General features: G+C 39.8%; 1 protein-coding gene across 3 annotated transcripts in view; it reads left to right on the top strand.

The window, feature by feature from the left end:
- LOC129726123 (muscle-specific protein 300 kDa) overlaps positions 1-23,024 on the top strand; it is an 83,481-nt gene that overhangs the window by 23,559 nt on the left and 36,898 nt on the right. For all 3 annotated transcript variants that reach the window (XM_055682773.1, XM_055682775.1, XM_055682774.1), the window contains exons 6-8: positions 3,297-16,412; positions 16,523-16,676; positions 16,788-18,115. In XM_055682773.1, the coding sequence (XP_055538748.1) occupies positions 3,297-16,412; positions 16,523-16,676; positions 16,788-18,115 (14,598 nt within the window). The remainder of the gene's footprint in view (positions 1-3,296; positions 16,413-16,522; positions 16,677-16,787; positions 18,116-23,024) is intronic.

A 23,024-nucleotide genomic window follows, 5' to 3' on the forward strand; every position in this document is an offset into this window, starting at 1 on the left:
TGGTTTTGTGGACGACATTGATGTTATCGGTATCGACCGTAGGGCCGTGCCTTTTAAGATGGAAGTAACCAGATTGGGACTTCTCATTAACTCTTCCAAAACAAAGTACATGGTAGCTAGTAGGAAGCGTGGGAGTTCCCGTGGTGTTGGTGCTGAAGTGGAGATTGATGGGGAACGATTCGAAGTGATGAATTCATTTGTCTTGGTACGCTTGTGAATAGTGACAACGATATGAGCCGCGAAGTGAAACGACGAGTTCCAGCTGCGAACCGGGCCTTCTACGGACTTCGTAACCAGCTAAGGTCCCGTAGATTGCAAACTCGCACAAAACTAGCGTTGTATAGGACGCTGGTGGCCCTTTACAGAAATGAAACATCGACACTGTAATCTGGTTTTCGATTTTTCGATCACCATGTTCTGTTGAATATTCGGTTGAACAGACGGCAGAATATTCAACGAAAATTGATGATAAGATGAGAAAATTTTAAAATCAAATTATTCTTATTATAAACTGGAAACTCCGTAAGATCAATCCCCACAAATGTATGCCTCGATGATTTGGAACCTAAATCCGATTCTGACAAGTGTGGAATGTTTGCACAATTTTTTGCTTCTGTGTTCGCTGATAAGACCGCATCTGATCTCGGTGCTGAGGCTGCTGCTGAGTCTGTTCCTGTCGATTTGGTAGACCTGGATTTATTTCACATCTCTTCTGACATGATAAAAGCTGCAGCAAAAAAAATTAAAACACTCGTACTCTGCAGGACCCGACGGAATCCCAAAGTTATATTAAGTCGTTGTGTACACGCTTTAGCCGAACCCCTTTGCCATATTTATAACAAATCTTTCGAGCAAGGCAAGTTTCCCACATGTTCCCGATATTACAAACGCTGACCGTCGAAACGTTAGGAACTACCATGGCATCACTAGTCTTTCTGCTGCATCTAAATTATTCAAAATAATTGTGAGTACGTTTATGCACTTACGCACTTATATTTATACGCACTTATATATTAGAGTTATATTTCTAGTGACCAACACGGTTTCATGCCTGGTCGCTCAGTAAGTACAAACTTGTTTGACTTCATGTCGACTTGCATGTCGCACATCGAACAAAAAGCTCAAATCGACGTAATCTACACAGATTTACAAGCAGCGTTCGATCGGATTGACCACAAAATTTTACTAAAAAAAATCCTACACGCAAAAGTTCAAGCTTTAATCATCCAATGTGTCCTTTCAATTCGCACAGAATTTGCTCTGACTTCGCACAACCAATGCGTGATACGCATAACGCAAAAGTTGTATATACAAGGAATACATCGACAGAGATCAAAATCAGAATATGTATCATATACACAAAAATCGTAATGTCTCGGTAAACTTCGGCTTCGGGTGAACGATCAGTTTCGGGGCGCTCAAAAAACCGTTCTTTACTTTCGCGAGCCGGTGCGTATCAACGGCTCGTGCATCTCTAAAAATCGTCAGCAACCGAAACAGCCAATAGCGAGCCTGGTTGCCGCGGAAGTTATTGACGCTGGTGCCAGTAACGCAGAACCGAATGCATGTGAATGAACCAGAGTCATGATTAAATGCAACATGTTTTGGACTAATCTCATGTTTTTGTTTATTGTTAATGATTGAATGATGTTTTCAAATGACCTGATTCATGAAAGTGAATCGATCAGACAATAATTCAATGGAGTCAGTACCCAACATATCAGTATTGATTGCTGGTTGCACTGTTTTAACGATGCCAACCTTCTGAACATCGTCTGATGGTTTATAAGTGTAGTGGTTTGGAGCTGCGCAATACATTCAAAATACGCTAGAGCATCAAATGCGTTATGCCCAACGCACATGCGTTGTACTGGTTCCAATTTTAATCAGTAAATGCGCTAATTTCGCTCATAAATGATCTGGTTACGCGCACTCCAACTTTTGCGTGTACGGCTTGGTGCATCGCAGAGGTTTGTCGGTTGATTTAGCTCATACTTATGCGATAGAGTTCTACGAGTATACATTAATTCCTGCTGTTCGTCTCAGTTTTCAAACACCTCCGGCGTTCCACAAGGTAGCAACCTAGAACCATTGCTGTTTACGCTGGTTTTCAATGACGTTCCCTTACTGCTGGATGTTGACTCAAACTAGTACATGCAGACGATCTTAAGCTGTATCTGATTATACGTTCTATCGACGATTGTCGGCGGCTTCAGGGACTTTTGGATAAGTTTGTTTACTGGTGTCGCAAAAACCGGTTGACGATTAGCATTAATAAGTATCAAGTGATGACTTTTCACCGTAAAATGAAGCCTATTGTATTCAACTATCAAATCGATAATCAAAACCTAACAAGAGTTGACCGCGTTAGTGACCTCGGAGTTTTATTGGATACCAAACTTACATTCAATCTACATCGTACCAACATAATCGCTAGAGCGACAAGATGACTTGGTTTCGTATCGAATATTGCTCGCGACTTCATGTATCCCCATTGCTTGAAGGCATTGTATTCTGCTATCGTGAGGCCACTCCTCGAAAATTCCACCTTGGTTTGAGGCCCCCAAAAACTAGTCTGGAATTTCCCAGACATTATCAGATTCCCCAGACATTATCAGAGCAAAAGGGGGGGGGGGGTGGTCGAAGGAAGGGGCTCTGAATTTTTTTGGTATTTAATTGGTATCAAAATTCATGAAATCACTCCACGAGTTGATTTTTATTCATTTTGAGTCCATCTGATGAGTTGTCTCAGAAATTGTTATTCCGGACTCCGGAGCAGATTCTCAAACTTAGACATGGTCTCGGAGATTCGCATTCATGGGGTCCATTTAGGGACCTATGACTCTTTGAATCTCGTCTGCTAAAATAAGACAAATTTGCCAATCTTTTGCGGGTCAAGATCCACAATTGGTCAAGAACTGAAAAAATTATAAGCATTTTATTTTGGTGGGTACCCGGGTATCCTGCCGAGCACTTACGGGCGTTGAAATTGCTGAGTACATAACGGTTAAGAATGTGGAATTACTGTGGAACACCAATGGCGCTTTTTAACGGCCCCAAATTATATAACTAAAGAAGGTGAGATTTTGACCTGACACTACTTCTTTGTTTTCTATTTTGAGATGCATTCTGTAAAATGGGAAATGAAACTGGGATTTTTTCTACCTCTCGTCCAAATGCCGCTGATAGTGAAACTGTAGTCCTTCGTCATTAGGTCGTTTCTTGGATACCACCTTATTATCTTAGATAATATGCAATAATGTCCGATATATTATGACAATTTTTATTTTTTCCAGCGAATCTGCTTCGAAGCTGAATCCAGAAAAGAAGACATGAAATGGCTAGTAAAAACCTTGGACTATTTACTGAACCACACAAATGAGGAGCAAGTTGGCGTGGAACAGGAGAAAATCGAAAAGTTGATAGCACGCTATAAAACTCTCATCCCGTGCATAGAATCAACCATGATCAACGTGGAAACGTTCGCCAAGTGCTACACCTATCGCAGCGAAACACGGGAAGTGTGCGACCTGCTGAACAAAATCAGGACGCAGAATCAAAACCTACCCTGTCCGGACAATTTCCGCAAAGTTAATGACATGATTGAAGAGCAAAACTTTTCCATCAAAGAATTGGATAATCAGAGAGCGCATATAATGAACATCATACAACGCGGGAGAGATTTGGGGAAGAATGTGAATTCGCCCAATTTTATCGCTCAAGAAGTGGAAAATTTGGAACGTTGCTGGAACGAAACGTACAGTGAAACAGCTAACAAGATCAAATCGTTGATGGAGGTTAAAAAAGTGTGGAATACTTATAACGAACAGAGAGGGCAAATTGTTGATTTGTTGAAGAGTGCAGAAATTGAGCTGCGCTCAATTACACCGCTGCAAACGAATCCTAGAAATGTGACGGAAGATTTGGATACGAAAAAGCATCTGGTAGCGAATCTTCGACAGGCTTTGGAGAAATCATGCTTGGCATTGAACGATTTGTGTCGTGAGTTAGGGCAACACATTTCGGTTAGTTCTAAACCGATTATCGAAAAAGAAACGAGTGATCTGGAGAAACGAGTCGCCAGTGCGGCAAATCAGGTTGAGAGGAGAATAGAATATTTAGAAGACTATAATAATAAGTGGAATGAGTATAAAACGCGCTTGGATAGTCTGAAGAGTTGGGCCAATTATGTGTACCCGAAAATGGTGGCGGCGATCAAGCAGCCTCACATTTCCCCGGAGGATCGCGTTGTTAAAACAATGCAGCTGGAGAATGTGATGGCGGAGAAAATGAAGATACTGGATATATTGAATGCTAGTACTTCGGATCTGGCTTCGAAGGAGGGTAACCTTGACGAGATGAAGCGGCTGAAAAGTGAAGTTGTTCAACTGTGTGGAACTTTTAGTAATTTGAATCATGTTGTCATCACTGAAAAGGCTCAGGTTCATAAGGATTTGGCGAACTGGAAAGATATTGGTCAAGCTTTCGAAAGCATTAAAATGTGGACGGAACAGGCGGAAAAGACGCCCGATTTGGAGCATAGTAAAATAGGATCTTTACCTGAGGCGAAACAATTGAAAGCAAATCTGGACTCGCTTAATGAGCAATGTAAATCTAAAATAGGCGAACTGAAAAATATAGCCAGTAAATGTAATGATATTCGGTATGGAAATAGACCAACCGAGGAGATTGATGGATGTTTTGTAAGGCTCACCGATTTGAATGAGAACTCGCAACATATGAGTGGTAAATTGGATAAATTGGTAGCGAATTGGTCCGTTCTTAATGACGAATTGAAAAAACAAGAAGCGTACGTAATTGCGTCGCAGGAGAAACTTCAAGCTAGCTTGAGTGAGTCACTGAGTGAATTACCAATCGATAAACTGGAGGAGAAGATTAAAATGTTGAAGTTGCATAATAATGAGGTTTCAGAACAGCAAGCTAAGCTTATAACGCTTGTGCATCTTTTTGATCAGTTGAGTTGTAATTTGGCGAATGAAAGTATTGTTGCTCTTAGAGATAGATTGAATAAACCGAAAGAGGATTTGGCGAAAATAAATGAAGGTTTGCGTGATTTGATCAACAATTGCTATGAGAAAATTGTTGTGCAGCAAAATTTCAATGCCTTAATGAATGATTTCAGCGATTGGATGGATCAGATGCGAGTTGGTTTGGCAGAGTTGGAAGAAACGGTTATTGATGAAATAGATTTAGCTCTTCAAAATGTGCAGTATTTACAGCAACAACATGCAAACAAACAGGATGTTTTTGATCAAATTTACACACATGTGAAGCAGCATAGTCTGTCAGAGCCAGGAAAGGATAATTCGGTGTTGAATGAAACATACTCGTCGTTGGCGAGTAATTATCAAAATCTGGAGGCGAGCTTGGAAAAGTTGAAAAATGTTTTACGGGGGTGGTCTGAATTTTCACACTGGGCTAAAAATACCAAAGATGAACTGCATGATTTGGAAGAAAGTGTTACTTCGGATATTCAACCAAGGGAGCAGGATTTGGGCAAGGTTGGAGAAAAGTTGGCCAATATTAAATTGGGTATCGCAAAATGGAGGAAGGATATTATTGGTTTGGAGCATCAACCGTGTATTAAAGTGTGTGACCAATTGAATAGACCTGTCAACGCCGTTGCTGTCATCGTTGACTTGGAAAATAAATTATCCAGCATCCAATCTCACATTGATGCCAAGGAGAAAGAGGTACAGGATGCAAACATTAGGGCTGAAAGATTTAAAGACTTGTATCAAGACATGATTGATGATTTGAACATAACCTCTAACTCTTTGCAAAATGTTCCCAAAAAAGCTCGATTAGGTAACCTCGAAGAATGTTTAAAAGAGTTGGATGAAATTAGGAAACAACTTGATCAAGTCTGCTCAGTTAAAGCGAAGATGCAAAATGAAGCTGACCTGTTGTTAAAGCAGAATGTTGGTCCTGCGAAAAATATCCAAGAGTGTTTCCCAACGCTAGAAAAGAATATCACCAAAGTTCGAAATAAAGTGGATGAAATGTTCTATGATTTAACAAGTATCCTAGAGCTGTATAACGATTTTAATCGCTGTAATTCAGGATTTAAAAATGAGCTTAAAAATATAATCAAAATTAATGCTTCAACCGCTCTGACGTTCAACGACAAACCAACGTTGGTTGAAAGCTTGGAAAAGCTTAAAAATTCATCAGTTATAATGAAAAATCTTAAGAAAAAGGGTGATTTGATAGCAAACACAGGAAACGAAATCGTTAAAAAGTTCCAAAATTACAACACCGAGGACTGCGAAACGATTCAAAAAATCATCGCACAAAACAATGAGGATCTAAAAGTCAATCTGCAAACACTAATCGATGGCAGCAACTTATTGGATCAACGGTTGTCACTTTACACCGAAATCGAAAACCTTTTTCATAATATTATAACCGGATTGGATAAGATCCAAACTCAGTTGAGTCGATTCCCGGAAAATCCTACCGAAATGGAACACAGAATATCGACTGTTAAGCTGGAATTGCCAAACTATCTTGCATTGAAGCAGAACTTTGATAGTCTTGTAACCAACTTCGAACAGTCGAATAACAATGTGCTACCGAAAGACATCGCCGAAATGGAGGAAAAAATGAATGCTTTGTTTGCTCAAGTGAACCATGACGTGCGTGAACTTTCCGATAAAGTGTCAGAATATTCGACACAAGAACGAAGTGTGAAGGATCAGATACGAATTATCATAGATAATCTTTACAGTATTCGGGAAGAAATAATCAAAAATGACGACAGCAGTTTGGATAGTGTTAAACAGCTGCAGGCTCTGGATAATTTGAAGAAGATTAGGCAGAAACTTAATCTGCTGGGGGTGCAACTAACGGAGCTTAAAAATGATTTCGTCGGTATTGAAACGAAATTCAACACGATTAAAGAGAACACCATCGGTAAGGAAATCAAAAACTTGGAGCAACGGTTTGGCTGTACGATGAATAGTTTGAATGAAGTGGAGAACAAGCTCAGTAAACTTGTTGAACATTCGTTCAAAGATAAACTGACATCGTTCGGTAGGATTGTAGCTTCTCACACGGAAAAGATTAAATGGTGCCATCCGGAGTCCGGTAGTGACAGGCACAATTTGGAGAGTAAAAAAGCTACCTTGAAGGATGTTAAGGAGTTTATTGCTGCTAATGAAGGGGCGATTGATGGAATTTCTAACGTACTTCAATCGATTGCTGCTTTGTTTAATCCTGCTAAAGTCACAGCTTTAAATGAGTTGAAATGTGAAACCGAACATGAATTCGAGCAGCTTAAAGTTTCCTGTAGTGAAATAGAAAAGGACTTAGATGAAAATATCAATCTATGGCAACAGTATGAAGAGACATCCGGGGAAATCATACAATGTCTCAAAAATTTGGAACAGAAGCATAAATTGGAGACAATACTGCTGATTGATTTGAATAGTTTAAACGATAAAATTAAAGAAATTGACAGCTCCTACGATAGTTTGAAGGAATACGAACCTAAGTTGAAATTGTTACAGAATATTGCCAATTCGATAAACCAATTGAATCCAGACTCAAGGGTCCTAATGTTGGTGCAACATTTGCTGGCAAGATTTAACACGTTCGAAAAATATTTCTCCAATATGTTGGATCGGCTTCATGACATTCAATCTAAAAATAATAAATTTCATCAGGAACTTGATAAAGCTCGTGATTGGATTAAATCTATGGAGCAGCAAAAAACTTCACCGGAAAAAACGTACGACGAATTAACTGCACGACGTGCGAATATTATGGGCCAGGAATCTTCGATTAACGAAACTTGCGCCATAGGCGAAAGCTTGTACGCGGAGATAAGCCCCGAAAGTCGTGACGAAATTCGTGAAGATATACTATCGTTGAGAAATGCCTTCAACTCGCTGGTTGATGAGTGCAACGTTGCAATCAAGTGTCGGGAAAATGATATTATGAACAAAAAGTCCATCGATGAAAGTTTCATTCAAATTTTCAAATGGCTCGCGGATCTACAGAATAAGCTGTCAAAACGACCAGCCCTTTATACAACTTTACAAGACAAAAAGGCTGCGCTTTCAAATTATAATACTATGCTGAAGGATGCCAAATGTCACGAAACTAGTTTCGACCAGTTGCAGCATAAGCTGGCATCACTGGCAAGCGTAGATTTCACTGCCAAAATAGCCGAAGCTCGAGAGAAATTTGCACTAATCTACAAAGACTTATCAAGCACTATAACTTTGTTGGAAGATTACGTGAATCAACATACGAACTTCGATAATTTACTGGTGAAATCCAGGAACTGGTTGTTTAGGCTACAGTCTCAATACAATGAATTACTCAGCGATCACGAACCAAATAAAGTTAAAATGGAGGAAAATTTAATGGTCCTCGAAAGTATAATTTCCGAAGAGGCACCTGTGTTTGACAATTTAAACGAATGCTTCAACCAATTCACTTTGGTTATGGGTCAAACGCACGAAAATGGACATTCGGTACTTTTGAAGGCATTCGAAAGTAACAAACAAGATTGGAAGCAGTTCTTCGAAACATGCAAAATAAGTCAGCAGAAACAAAAAGCGACGCTTGGTTTGTTGGCGAACGCAGCCGAAAAGTTGGACAGAAGTCTAGCTAAAATGGCTGCGATTAGAGAGAAAATCAAAGAACAATCGTCAAAAGTTCCTTCATCTGCCAACCAGGACTGCACTAATGAATTAGTCAAGGTTAACAATGAAATTGTTAACTATGGAGCGGATATTCGTAATCTGATTGAAGAATGTCAACCTATTAAGTCGAACAATGAGATCGCGAATAAAATCACGCAAGTTCAGAATGAATACAATTCTCTCGCGAGCTTCTGCTCGGAATCGCTAGAAAGAGCGAAGGCGGCTGTCAACGAACACTCTGATTTCAATCTAAGCTACGATGAAATTATCAACACTCTAAACAAAAACATAGCGTCACTGCAGGAACACAAGCAGCTGGTGGGTGATTTGAGTGTACTACAAAATCGTCAGCTGCAGTTGAAAGAAATAGCCTACAAAAGGTTAGATTACAGTAACGTGGTAGAGAATGTCATTATTAAGGGCGAAAAATTGTGCACTCAAATTTCCTCCGACGGACGGGAAGCTATACGGAACAAGCAAGCGGAACTTCGAAAACTGTGGGACCGTTTCACAGATGAGTTGGAGATGGTAACCCAACAGGTTGACCTCTGTATACTTCAGTTCGGAGAATTCAGTGCCCAACAAGAGCAGCTTTCCAAGTGGTTGAAAGATATTGAACATTCGATGAAAGTTAATGCAGAGTTAAAATCGAACGTTCAGGAGAAACGCACCCAATACCAGAATCATAAATTGATCCACCAGGAAGTCCTCTCTCAAACCGGTTTGTTAGAGTCGGTTTGTAGCAAAGCCCAGCAGTTGTTGGTTCTAATTCAAGACCAACACTTGCAAACATATTTAGTGTCAATAAAAGATACGTTCAAAAACATCGTTCAGAAATCAAATGAACTCTTAAATCACTTAGATAACAGTGTTAACACACACACAAACTTTGAAGTTTTGAGCTTAAAACTAAAGAAATGGATCACCGAAGAACACGCCAAAGCTTTGCTTTGTGAAGATGGCGGCGGTGAAAAGAGCGAAATCTCCAAACGCATAGAAACCCTCAAAGGCTTGAAGGCGGCAAGGCCGCGAGGAGAAGAAATGATCGCTCAGCTTTTAAAATTACACGAAATCAACAAAACAAGCACGGCACCACCTGGAATCACTGCACTGGAAGATGAAATAAAAAAAATGCGAGATGAATTCGACAGTCTATACAGAGAAATCGACGCGCAAATTGAGAGTCAAGCTAATTTACTCTCAACGTGGGCGCAATTCGACAAAGAGCTCGATCTGCTCACAAAATGGTGCCGCTCGATGGAGGCTATCTTCCGAGAGCAGCAGCTGTTCGATTCGTTGGAAACGAAGCGAAATCATCTGCAGATTTACAAAAATAATCTCGCTTTGGTGGTTGAAAAGCGAAAAAGTATCGATGATTTCGCTACCAGTGCTCAGGCGTTGTTTAGTCTAACGGGAGTCGAAAAAATTAAGTTGTATATCAATCAACTGATCAATCGCTATCAACTGTTGCAAGTTTTGAGCAAGGAAGTTACCAAGAGGAATGAAAATATTGTAGCCGATCACGTTGCTTATGAGGAAAAATTGTTGGCTTGCAACACTGCTATTGACGCCATCAAAGCAGAGATCGAAGCGACTTCAATAGAAAACGTACCATCACAAATTGGTCCTTTGTTGCAGAAGTTCGACTTCGAGAAGGATAGAATTGAAAACAGCCTCGTAAGTCTGGTAGCAATACATGAAAAGGTTTTACCCGAGACGAATGCTCAAGGACGCGAGAAGCTACGGGAGGATGTTAAAAATATTAAAGAACGCTGGAGTCGCGTGCTAGCGGATATCATCAACTGGAAAAAGCAGTGCGATGTAAGAACTGTTCAGTGGTCTTCGTATCAGGATATCCTCCAGCAGCTGCTGGCTTGGTTGAATGCTACTGAAAACAAGATCGACGCGAACGAATCGCAAAGCTGGACATCGACTCAGGAAATTCGATCGAAACTGTTCAAGTATAAAGCTTTGCTGCAGGAAATTACGAGCCAAAAGCGTATGATCGATTCTCTTAACGAAAAAGCGATTCAAGTTTCCGCTAATAAGAATAGTGAAGTCCCAGCGGAGATTCAATCCGTTAATGCTCGGTATGAAATGTTGAAAAAATCTACTACGGACACTATTGGTAGATTGGAACGGGCGTTAGCAGTTTGTGCTAAGTTTAATGAACTCAACAAAGCGCATCTCGATGAGCAGGAAATTTTGCTGTCAGATTTGAAACAGCTATCGGATGTTACCGGTAGTAAAAAGATGATAAAAGATAAAATTCAAAGAGTCCGCGAGCTTCAAAGCTTAGTTCCAAAAAGGAAGGAAAAGTTGGATAATTTGGAACAAATCATCAACGAAAATAGAGACTTTATTTCACCTGGAGTAATTAATAATATGGAGCAAGATTTACTGAAAATTCGTACCGAATTTGATAAATTTAACACGTCTATTGAAGATGCCTTAAAATTGCTAGAAAAAAGACTCACTCTCTGGGACAACTATCAACAACAGTTGGACCACATAAACAACGCTTTGGTTGAGATAGAAGAATCTATGCAAAACTATTGTTTGAAAAATAGTTTACCGGAGAAACAGCAGCAGCACGAATTGTACCAGGAGCTGTGCGGAAGAATGAAACAAATCAATCATTTGTTCGATAACCTGCTCGATAAGTCCACAGAACTGCTGCACAGCAGTAATGATGCGAAAATTACCTCCAACATGCAGCAAATGAAAACGAAAATGCAAACCACGGAAAACACGGTGAAAGAGATCGCCAAACTGTGCGATCAAGCTTACCAGGAACATAAAGCGTTCAAGGTGAAATATGACGAATGTGATCAAGCGCTCAATCAAATTAAAGATTCCTACGATGAAAGTATAATGAATTGTTCGGACATTTCAAACGTTATGGTAACGATAGGGGAGCTAATTTCGAAGCAGAATCTGATGGGTGTACAATGCAGCAGGGTTTCCGATATGGGAGATATGCTGTATTCTACGACGGCTTCGGAAGGTCAGCAAGAAATTAGATCGGAAATTCAAAATCTACAACAAAAAATCGATCGGATCTTCGATGAAATTGATACGTACTTCAAATCGTGTGAAACACGACTATCGCGGCTCACCGTTTTCAACGACAAACTGGAACAAAGCAAGAACTGGTTGAGTAACTTGAAGGAAAATCTCTTACCGAAAATAATTTTGAAACCTACCCTGGACGAAAAAATCGCTCAACATCAAGCTTATATCGACATAGCTAATGAGCTGAAAAATTACAAACCAGAGGTTGATAGTTTGAAGGATTTGGCTAACAGCATGCAGAGTGGAACAGATGATGTTGTGTCAAACTTGAATCAGTTTAGTACCGACTTCACCGAGTGCGTCGAAAGGTGCCAAAGTTTTGTGGAAGCCTACGAGAAAATAGTCAGCAATCACCGACACTACTGTAAGGCGGTGATGGACACGTCAGACTTCATCGATGTGAATCACAACACAATCGAACTCTGGGGTGATACGGATCTTGATCAGGTTTCCCTCATTACCAATCTAGATCGAATAATCGATTTGAAAAAGACTATACTAGAAGAAACAAACAGAATCGAACTGCTCCGCGATTTAGGCAACATAACAATGCCGGACACAAGCGACGACGGTCAAGTGAACATTCGATCGCAGATCGATGTTTCGCAACAAGAGTGGGAAGGGTTGCTAGTTACGATGGATTCGACAATCGAAAAAATTCAGTCTAAAATTGCTGAGTGGAATGAGTATGAAAGTATGCGAACGAATTGCATCGAATGGATGCGATCTATCGACTCGAGCATTCACTCGATTGATCTAAAAGCAACGCTAGACGAGAAGAAAGCTACTCTAGACTACCTAAAAACTCTTCAGGGTGAGGTGAAAGCAAAAGAACTGGAAATTGATTCCTTCACCGATAAAGGTCAACAACTTTATGTAGGTTATTTAACCAGCCGAAACTCTCAGGTGTCGGAATTAGCCATAAAGTACCAGCAGACATCGAGTCGAGTAAAGGAACTAACGAGTCGCTGGCAACAATATGTGATCGATCATCAAGAACTGTCATCTCAGATTGAGAACCACAGACAATGGCTGAATGAAATCAAAGAGAAAATAAACTATTGCTCCGATACTACAGCAACTACCGAAAAAGAGCTGCAAAGCAAGATCAAAATTATTCAAGATTTGTTAATCAATAAAGATGAGGGAACTGCTCGAATGCAGACGATCATTGATTTGTCTCAACAAGTACTCGCCTGTACAATACCAACCGGACATGACGAAATAAATCGTGCCATATGTAGCCTTCAAGATGAATGGTCCACAATTAGCCTGAGAATGATCGACGTCAAATCATTCCTGGATGAAGCTCTCAATCAGTGGTCAGGATTTTTGGATCAAGTTAGTGATCTGAAAACGAAAATCACCTGGTTAGAAAACGAGTTCGCAGCTTTGTCGGTGTTTGAAAGCACCATGGCAGATAAGCGAGCTCAGTTGGATAGAATTAAAGATACGGAGGAAAAAATCCGAATTGAACGGATCGAAATTGAGCCCCTGCGTCAAAGGGCGGCGGATATGAGTTCCGGTCAGAAAACTCAAGCAGCTTCCGCTGCCAACCAGGCGCTAGGAAAATTCGATTACATTGCCGAGCGTGTTAGTAAATTACTTACCGATCGGGAGGATCAATACCGGGATCATCGCGTGTACAAGGAAGCGTACGATGATCTTTCCAGTTGGGTTAACCGGGCTCGGGAAAAAATACCCTGCGCCAAGCAACAGTCCTTAAGCGATAAGCTGACGATTGACAACGCGATAGCTCCACTTGATTCGCTCCTGAATAAAAAGGCTCAAGGTGAATTGTTGGTGGAGCATTTGGTTCACACCGGTGAGGTGGTTATGGCTTCAACTTCTCCAGCAGGCAGAGAACTAATCAACGCGGATATCGTTGAGCTGAAGCAAAGCTTCGAAAAACTTTTCCAGGAGATTGAAAGCCAAAAACGGAACTTCGAAAAAACTAACTCGTTACTTCGTGAGTACAAGGATGAGTATGAGCGTCTATCCGAGTGGCTTCAACAAATTGATATTATCGTAAAAAATAATAAATTAGCTATGTCCTCCAACATACAAGACAAAGGTAAACAAGTGAAAGATATGCAAGATATAATGGCTAAATTGGACGCTGGTCGTGCTGACCTCGAAAAGTTCAATTCGTTTGCAGCTCCACTTCTGCAATCCCATTTGGACTCCTACATCAGTAACCAGCTGAGGCATCTCAACTCTCGCTACCAAGTGCAGGTCAACATCACCAAAGATGTACTGAAGAAAGTGGAATCAAATTATGACCTACACAAGGAATATGATAAAAACATATCGGAAGCCAATCGTTGGATAGAAAATGCGAAAGAAATAGTTCGCTGTTGTACGGAGCATACGGAACACGTCAGTAAAGAAAATCTCGAAAAACGGTTGGTCAAAATCATCGAACTCATGCAGAGTCGCGAGCGGGGACAGGCTCTTGTAAACAACTCCATAAACTTAGGAGAAAAAGTTCTGAAATCGACAAAGTCGGATGGAAAGGAAGTGATCAATAACGAAATGAAAGAAGTGCAAAATAGTTGGGATCGTATTGTGAAGAAAATGTCAACCGCTAAGGTTCATTTGGAGACTAGTTTGCTACAATGGGCAGATTATAACTCGAGCTACAATCATTTGCAGCAATGGATACAGGACCGGGAGTCGAAATTACAGCGAGTCTCCGAACACAAAACGGTTCGTTTTAAGGCTGGTACTCCAACTAGTATCAGTACAGGATTGAACGAAAGAAGAGCAACCTTGCGCCAAGCTAACGACATCGTTCAGGACATTGTATCCTTCGAGCCGATGATCCATTCCGTGGCCAGTAAAGCATCCGATTTACATCAAACATCCCCCGCTTCGGAGATATCGAAAAAATACGAAAATCTCAGCACCCAAGCCAAAGAACTGTTTGCCAAGCAGAAAGAAACTGTCGAAATGCATCAAGCCTTTATCGATAGCAGCAACGAATTTGCCGCCTGGATTCGCCACGCAAAGGAAAGCTTGAATAAATGTTCCGATCCTAGAGGGGACCGAGATTCCCTCGTATCGAAGATGACTCAGTTGAAAATCCTCGACAAGGATGTAGATATTGGTCAAAAGAAGCTCGAGAAGGCCCTGGAGCAGGCAGACATAGCATGTCGAAACGTTCATCCCGATGAATGTGAAGCCATCGAAAAAGAGGTGGCTTTACTCCAGGAAGAATTCGACAATTATTCGGTAGCTCTGAGAAAAATCAGCGCTGCTTTAGAGAATGGAATTGTCCGCTGGAAAGAGTACGACAACCAATACACAGCCGCTCTAAATTGGTTGGATAAACTAGAGCAGGATGTTCAAGCTTACAATAAAATGCAAAACTCTCTAGAGCAGAAGAAAGTTGTTCTGGAAGAATTCCAGGAGAAGCTGCAAACTCTTTTCGATTGGCAGCGGGAGTTAGATAACCTAAACATCAAAGCGCAGGTTCTTCTGGATATTTGCGCCGATACTCGAGTCAGCAACGGAATAACGCAGCTCACCACCAAATATAATGTGTTATTATCAATAGCGAAAGAAATTATGCGCCGCTTGGAATTACACTACCAAGAGCATCAACAACACAATACCTTATTCGGCGAATGCCAAGATTGGTTAGATCGTATACACGAGAAGTTAAATGAATGTAACGCAACACCGCAAACAATACTGGAAACTCAGTCAAAACTGAACATTATAAAGGGCATCCGTCAAAGTCTCGAACAGGGTCAAAACAAGCTGCGATACTTATTTGAACTCAAGGAAAAAATCATCATAAGCACCGAAGCGAATGGGGCCACAAAAATAGCGGAGGACACTGATGGACTGAAAGTAGACTACGAATCCCTGATGTCAGAGGTGAATGAGGTCAGACAAAGATTACTAACTCATTTGGCAAACCTTGAAGATGTTTCTAAGTTGTTGAAAGTTCTCAGCGAGTGGGTTGAAGAAGTAAACAAGAAAATAGACGACGTACCAGCATTGAATGAGTTTTCAGACAAACGAGTGATTCTGGAAAAATTCAGAACCTTCCAGCGTGAAACTACAAGCTATAATGACATCAGGGACAAAATCCAAACTAAAATGAGTGAGAACCCTGTTTTAGCGAACGAAAACAATCATAAAATTCTCAACGAGTATGAAGCATTAGTAACTAAAATAGGCGAAGAAATTAAACGTCTAGAAAACCAAGTCAACAATTACGAAAGATTCAGACAGGGGCTACAAGAACTGTACGTTTGGATGAAGCATACCCGACAAAACATCGAAAAGCTCTCCGATTATCATGGCGACCGTGACCACATCGTGGAAAAGCTGACCAAAGTTAAAAACATTGAGATGTCACTGTCGGAAGGAAAAGTGTTGCTAGAAAATGCCAACGAAATTGGCAACAATCTGTTGACGATTATTGACCAAGACGGACATGACGCTGTGAAGCGTGAAATTTCGCAAGCTATTTCCGACTGGGAAGAAATAGAGAACCTCTCCGATACCATATGCAAAGGCTTGAATGATGTGCTAGCTTCTTGGGAGAGTTTCTACGACAAGTCAAACTGCCTAAGTTTATTCATTTCGGAATATAAAGCAAAAGTGGCTGCGCTGGACGATCCGGATAATAACATGAAAAGTCTTAAGGTAAATATTTTCCTAGCAAACACATTTCGTATACGAGTAACTAATCCCCGCATGGTTCCTTTCTCCCTGCCTTCCATTTTTATGTGATGTCATCCCAACATCGACAATAGTATATTTTGGAAATAATATTGACCAAGAAATCTTCTGTCGAAGAACTAAATGACGTCTGCGAAGCGTTGATGGAGAAAAGTGCATGTCCTACGGTACGAGATCAAACTGTTGATCTTCAAAAAAGTTACTCGTCACTCCTCTCAAACCTGCAAGGTGAGCACACGTTTCCTAGTTTTTAATCATATTTTTTTTCTACCAGTAATATTTGTTGTCAACTATTTTATTTAGGATAATTTCTGAACAAACGAATTCTTTCATTCACAGGACTCATAGCCAAGCAGGAGAAAAACGTCGCAAGTCACACCGAATATCTATACTACAAAGAAGAGCTGCTGAAATGGATTGAAGACGCAAACCAAGCAATTACTGCTTCGCAGGAGAAAACGTCCGACGATTTACGAGACACGAAACGAAAAATAACCGACATGCAAAATCTGTCCAATTCCATCCCTCAGGGAACGAAACTTTTCGAAATGCTACAAGATTCGTTCACCAAATCATCGTATTTACACTCGGAGGAGAAACAAACCGATATGTTTCACGACATTACAGAGCTACGAGATTCACTTGATGCGATTATTCTAAAAATTAACACCACTCTTAACGATCTAAACGTCCGATGTAATCGATTGGAGCTGTATGAGGAGCTCAAAAAGCGAATTTTAGATTGGTTGAATGTCACCGAAGGTGTTTTCAAAACAATGCCTGAAACACGTGGGGAAATGAGTGATGTGAGAACAGTGTTGGAACGAATTAAGCACATTCACTATGAACTTTCGTTCAAACAAGCCGATATAGATACTATCAATTTGGAGGCAAGTAATCTTTTCGATGCCACAAGAAGCTCGATTGAAATTGACAGTGTGAATAATCTTTCTCAAAGAAGTGCAAAATTAAACGAACAGTGTTGTTACTTCATTAAATCTCTGCAAGCAGAGTTGGAAGATCAAATGAATTACTATCAAAGCTTGCAGGAAGTCGAAAAATGGTTGCTTCAAATTTCCTTCCAGCTTATGGCACATAACTCTTTATACATCCACAACCGAGAGCAAACTCTCGAACAAATTACTCAACATGAGAAGCTCCTCGCCGAAATTCAGAGCTATCAAACCAACATTGACGACATCAACGTTAAGGGACAAGCGCAAATTGATCGGTACGTATTGTCGGCACCGGAAATTAAAGTCAGAATTGAGAATCAGATGAAAAACATTCGCGATAGCTACAACTCGCTGTTAAACACATCTGTGCAAATCAAAAATCGGCTGCATGATTCGTTAAATAAGTTCCAAGAATACGAAGATACTTTGGATGACATAATTAAAAATTTGGATGAAATGGAACCGGAAATGGAGAATGAAAAGGCAGTCGTAATAACTGACTTTAAGACGGGAAAAGCAATGCTAGAAAAATCACAAGAGTATCAGCGTAAACTGCATCTGGAGAAGAGTCGATTATTCCACGCGATTCAAGCATGTGAAGCAGCTACCGCGAGTATAAGCCGGCCAAGTTCACCAGTGGAGATGTCTCATCAGGTCATTCCTGAAAAGGAACTGTTGGTGCGGGCACGCCTGGAGGATGTAACTGATGAGGTAAATAATTAGTTGTGTAAATGTTCTCCGAAAATTTCGATCACTTATACAAACATATTAAAACTTGAATTTCTATTAAATTCCAATAGTTGAGTTGAACATTTCCTATATGTGCGTTACGCTACTTGTTGGGTTGGCAAAGAAAGATTAAAACTCGAAAGATTGAACAGTGTTTATCCCTAGCTGAAAGTAATGTACCATGACACTCATCAAATCAAGTTGATCATTAGGATTCAACTATGACAATATAGGCAATTCAATGCAGATAACTGGTTCTAAACTCAATATATCAAATATGCAAGACATCTTCAGTTCAGTATAAAAGATAGATTCGGTCGTCTGCTTAAAATCAAATCCACGTCTCGTTTCTTATACGGATCCATTGAACAGAGCAAAACTTTTTTTATATTATACGACAATTTTTGATTTTTGATTTTTGATCAAAAACAATTGCTCATTTGAATTTTACGAATTTACGCTAAACTGATTCAAGACGTTGCTTTTGTACGCCATACTTCGGTCGCCAAACCAAACTATTGCTCGTTTCATGAAAGTTGACATTGCATTCACAATTTCATTACACATTTCATTACAAATAACAATGGACCCAGGTGGCTACCTGACTGAACATCAAAAGTGCTGGACGTTTTGTTGAATACCTTTGACACATTCCTAGCTATTCTACGCCAAGACATTAAAATTTCAAACTGCATAGTTGACATAGAACTGTTATGTATGTGAAAGAGGATAAATTTACTTCACGGAAAACGTTTGTTTCATTTGAATTTACATTCAAAACTTGACTAAACGATTGAATTAACAGACTCATAAAAGATTATTAAAATCATAGCTTTGACACTATTTTTGAAAAATATGCTTAAATGATACTATTTTGAAGCTATGGCCATGTGATACATCAGAAAGTAAAGGGTTTTTATGGACGTATTCATGGCCTAAACCGAGTTGAGGCTGCTATTTTGTAGATTCAATTGGTAGGGCATTGAAAAACAGGTCTTTTATTATGGTGTCGCGTTACAAAAATAGTAGTTTTTTCGTATTGTGCAAATGTTACAAACTGTGGAAAAGTTGTATTCAGAATTTTCTTAGTACTCGATGAGACCTTTCTTAGCATATGCTGGTTCAAAGTTATGATGTCGCCTTAAAAAATTTGATGTGTTTTTATAAAGTTACCAAAAACTAGTTTTTGAGCTTTTGTCAGTGTATATTGATAATACAACATGGAATCATGGTGAATAATAGTCATCTGCATCAAATGATATCCTCTTAGAAGTGAGGAGTTTGCTTTTCACTGGAATTAGATCATTAGATCATGGGAAATTATTAGAATGTTTTATAGACAACATTAAAACTTTAAAAGTATCTTTGTGCTTGAAAATTAAAATAAATTATGGAAACGCGAATATATTATAATTTCAAAGATAGTGTAAAACAGTGTATTTGATTATTTTTATCTCAAATAGACTTATGCTGTTTCTTAAGCCATTGATTTAATTGCTAGGTTTAGTGTCTAGTTTATCTTCGCTTTTTGGCATAAATACTGCTTTAACCAACTGTGTTATTTACGAAAAACACATCAATAATAATCACATGACAGAAAATAAAACAGAAACCTCACGTACACTAAATGGTAATGTTTTTACTTCTGGTCAAAAATTGAAAACGTATTATACTCAAACGATATACCTAAATATCAAACGATGGAAACTCGTTGGTCTTCAATGCTAAAACCTCCGAAACACGAAAACAACCAGGCCAATTACACCTCACTTCGTTCTTTGGGGAGTAGCTGAATAATACCTTTTCAACACATGGTGGCGAACTAGCCTGTGGCTGACAGCCACCTTAATAAAGCAATAAAAAAACTTTTCAACATTCATTCAAACTCATGAAACTCTAGGTACATTATAAATTAACAATATTCCTACCAAACTCACTCAATACCTGATGGTTACGACAATACCTAATATTCCAACACACAAGCCTTAACAAACCCCAAAAAAACATATTCATTCGTGTTTTTCACATATCTTTTCTTACTTCAAGTACATTTTGATATTTTTCTCTTGGAAACCTCAACAAATTTGCAATTTGAGTGCAATTTTGAGTAATATTGTAGCAGAAAAATTCGAACGAGACGAGTTGCTCGCCGAGGCTTCAGTGAAAGGGCCCAATGTTTCATAAAGACACAGCTATTTTTGTTTGCCAGTCGAAAAGTGGAGGGTGCGGAGTGATAGCTTTGCATAAACTACTTGTTTCCCTTGACTTCAAGGAAAACTGTCTAAAATCTGAATGAGGTATAGCTTTTTTTATGAAGGAAACCATTCTCAGTACGATTAGTGGTAAAATAATATAAATCTGAAACGCCACCATCGCCTTAACATTTAGTTGGCATTATTTACGACCTGTTTAATCATATGCTCTTTGAGGTGAAACGGGACGTGGTCGCGATCAACTCGAATTTTGCAGTCTAATTTTTTCTTGATTTATGAAGACTGCGTACATGAAACTTGCTTGCTTGTTTTCACAACTGTTGCATGCCTGAAGTAGCAATTTGAGTGCTGTTTATTTAGTGGAAGCCTAATTTTTTACGATCAAAATACAGAAGTAAAAAGAGCTCTAACCTCGAAATTGTATAGGAAAAGGCCACAATCCCGTTTCACCTTAAGCTAATTTCTAATATCCAGCCTAAAATGTACACCAAAGTCGGTTCCTCATGGTGTCGCGTTACGCTGGAATGTGTCAATTGTATTACGTAGTGGTGAATTTCGTTCATTATAACCGGATCAGTCACAACAATATGACAAGACTCGGTATCAGTAAGAATACAAAATCCAAATAGGTATTGTTTACGTTCGACGAATCGCAAACTTGCATCGGTCCAGTTGACAACAAACAATTAACAAAGGCGACTTCACTCTGAGAAGTAATTCGATACGAGGACAATTAAATAACGAGGAACAATTAAATAACTCATAACTCAAATAAGAGTTCGGGTTTTCTATTGTTTTATGTTATATTTCAAGCAAAGCTTACAGAATAATAGCTATCACAAGGTTGGTTTTGGTTTTCTTGATGAATATTTCGATGAAATAAGCTTGGAATAAATAGTATTTGTCTATTATTGTCTGTTTTAGAAATATCGGAAGTCACTATTTTCAACTTTTTTTTTGAGCGAACGAAGTGGAAAGAGAGAAGGAGTTTTATTGTGACCTTTGTTGACTGGAGAGCATGTTAACCACTACCTACATCTACAAAAAGATTACAAGAAGATTTTTTTTTGTTAGTAGAGACGTTGGGCCAGGATTCGTCAGGAAATATGATGCGATCTTATGAGCGCGATGAAAGTATATAAATCGCGAATCTATCAATGCGAGAGCGACGCCTTTCAGAACAATATAAATGTTCTCCATCTCATCGTGAGGAAGCAAACAAATTCAAATCAAGCGTAGTGATTAGAGGTGGAAAAAATGGTTCACTATAGTGAGCGGATCAGAGCGATTCCGCTCTGATGACGGGTTGACTATCCCCGAGTATGTACGCACAGGCACACAAATGGATGTGGAATGAAAAGAACGAATGAACTGATTCACTGATCTTCTGGCAATCCGCTCACAGGCTGATCAGATGACTCAGTTCCTTTCAGAAGAACTGGTTCTTGCGATGGCTCTTTTGTTCAGCTCGCGATCAGATGATTTCGATCTTTTAAAGCACTGATTTTCTGATCAGCTCGCGAGCGGATTGACTGCATAGATTCAAAAGATCAGTGAACCAGTTATTTCGCTCTTTTCGCTCCACTTTTGCCATACTTTCGTGTGCGTTCTCGGCGTTAGCCGGCGTCTGAAGGTGATTCTCAACCTTTGGGCATGCATCCTATCACTCGGACAACTGGCAAATCGAACGAAATGAGAAGGCTGATTCATAAGCCAGCTAAGGGCCATCCTCAGTGAAGTTTCACTAAGCGCTAAAAAAAACGAACTCGGTGAATGGGAAAAAACATCGTTCTAAGCTAACTGGAATGTTATAAGCAGACTATGGCAATAGAAATAGTTCAAGGACTATAAAGGTCTCGTTTTTTAGGCTCTATAAAAAACCTTAGTTCATTAACAGGTTTACACAGACTACACTGTCTACAATGTCCAAGTAAGCTCAAGAAGCAAGACAAACTTGACAATGCATGCGTTGACACATTTCGCTTATGTAGCCTCGAGAGTGAAACCTCGTAACCTCGTGTATCAAGAAGTTGGCGCCATGTTGCTCGGCTCTGGGCTGGATTTCACCAGTTTCTCAGGCGTCTCATCATCCGCGAATCGCTTTCGATCTGATCGAACCATCGTGCACGATGTGTACCTATATTTGTGGTGCTGGTGGGGTTTGCTGAAAAGATGTTATTTTGACGGCTTTTTGTCCGGCATTCTCGCGTGGTGGCCGGCCCACCGCATCCTATTGATTTTCGCCATCTGTTCTCTCTAAGCAGTGCGTGCATCGTCCGTCAGTACTCTACCGTCGATAGTCCGCAGCATCTTCCTTTCGAAAACTCCAAGGGCATTCACGTCTTCTGCGAGAAACGGGTTGTTGTCACGATCCGAAAAGCAGCGGTGTTCAACCTGGGGTACGCACAAATTTTCGACACTGCAAACGGAAATGACAAAAACAGCATTTTCACTGTCTTAGGTTGAAACGACCTTCAGTGTCACCGGTGTCAATTTCAATAAAAGTACGGTCATTGAAAGAGATGAATTATTTGATTTGCGCCAATTTCATTGCATGAAGTCGATATACTGTATAAGCATCTACATACTCAACCGGATAAACATCGCCAAAGTAACACAGCGTGTGCGAAACCACAGAAAATCTGCTAGCCAACAATCACTGTGAATTGATTGGAGTA

Source organism: Wyeomyia smithii, chromosome 2 (assembly GCF_029784165.1).
Source record: "Wyeomyia smithii strain HCP4-BCI-WySm-NY-G18 chromosome 2, ASM2978416v1, whole genome shotgun sequence".
NCBI classification, from domain to species: domain Eukaryota; kingdom Metazoa; phylum Arthropoda; class Insecta; order Diptera; family Culicidae; genus Wyeomyia; species Wyeomyia smithii.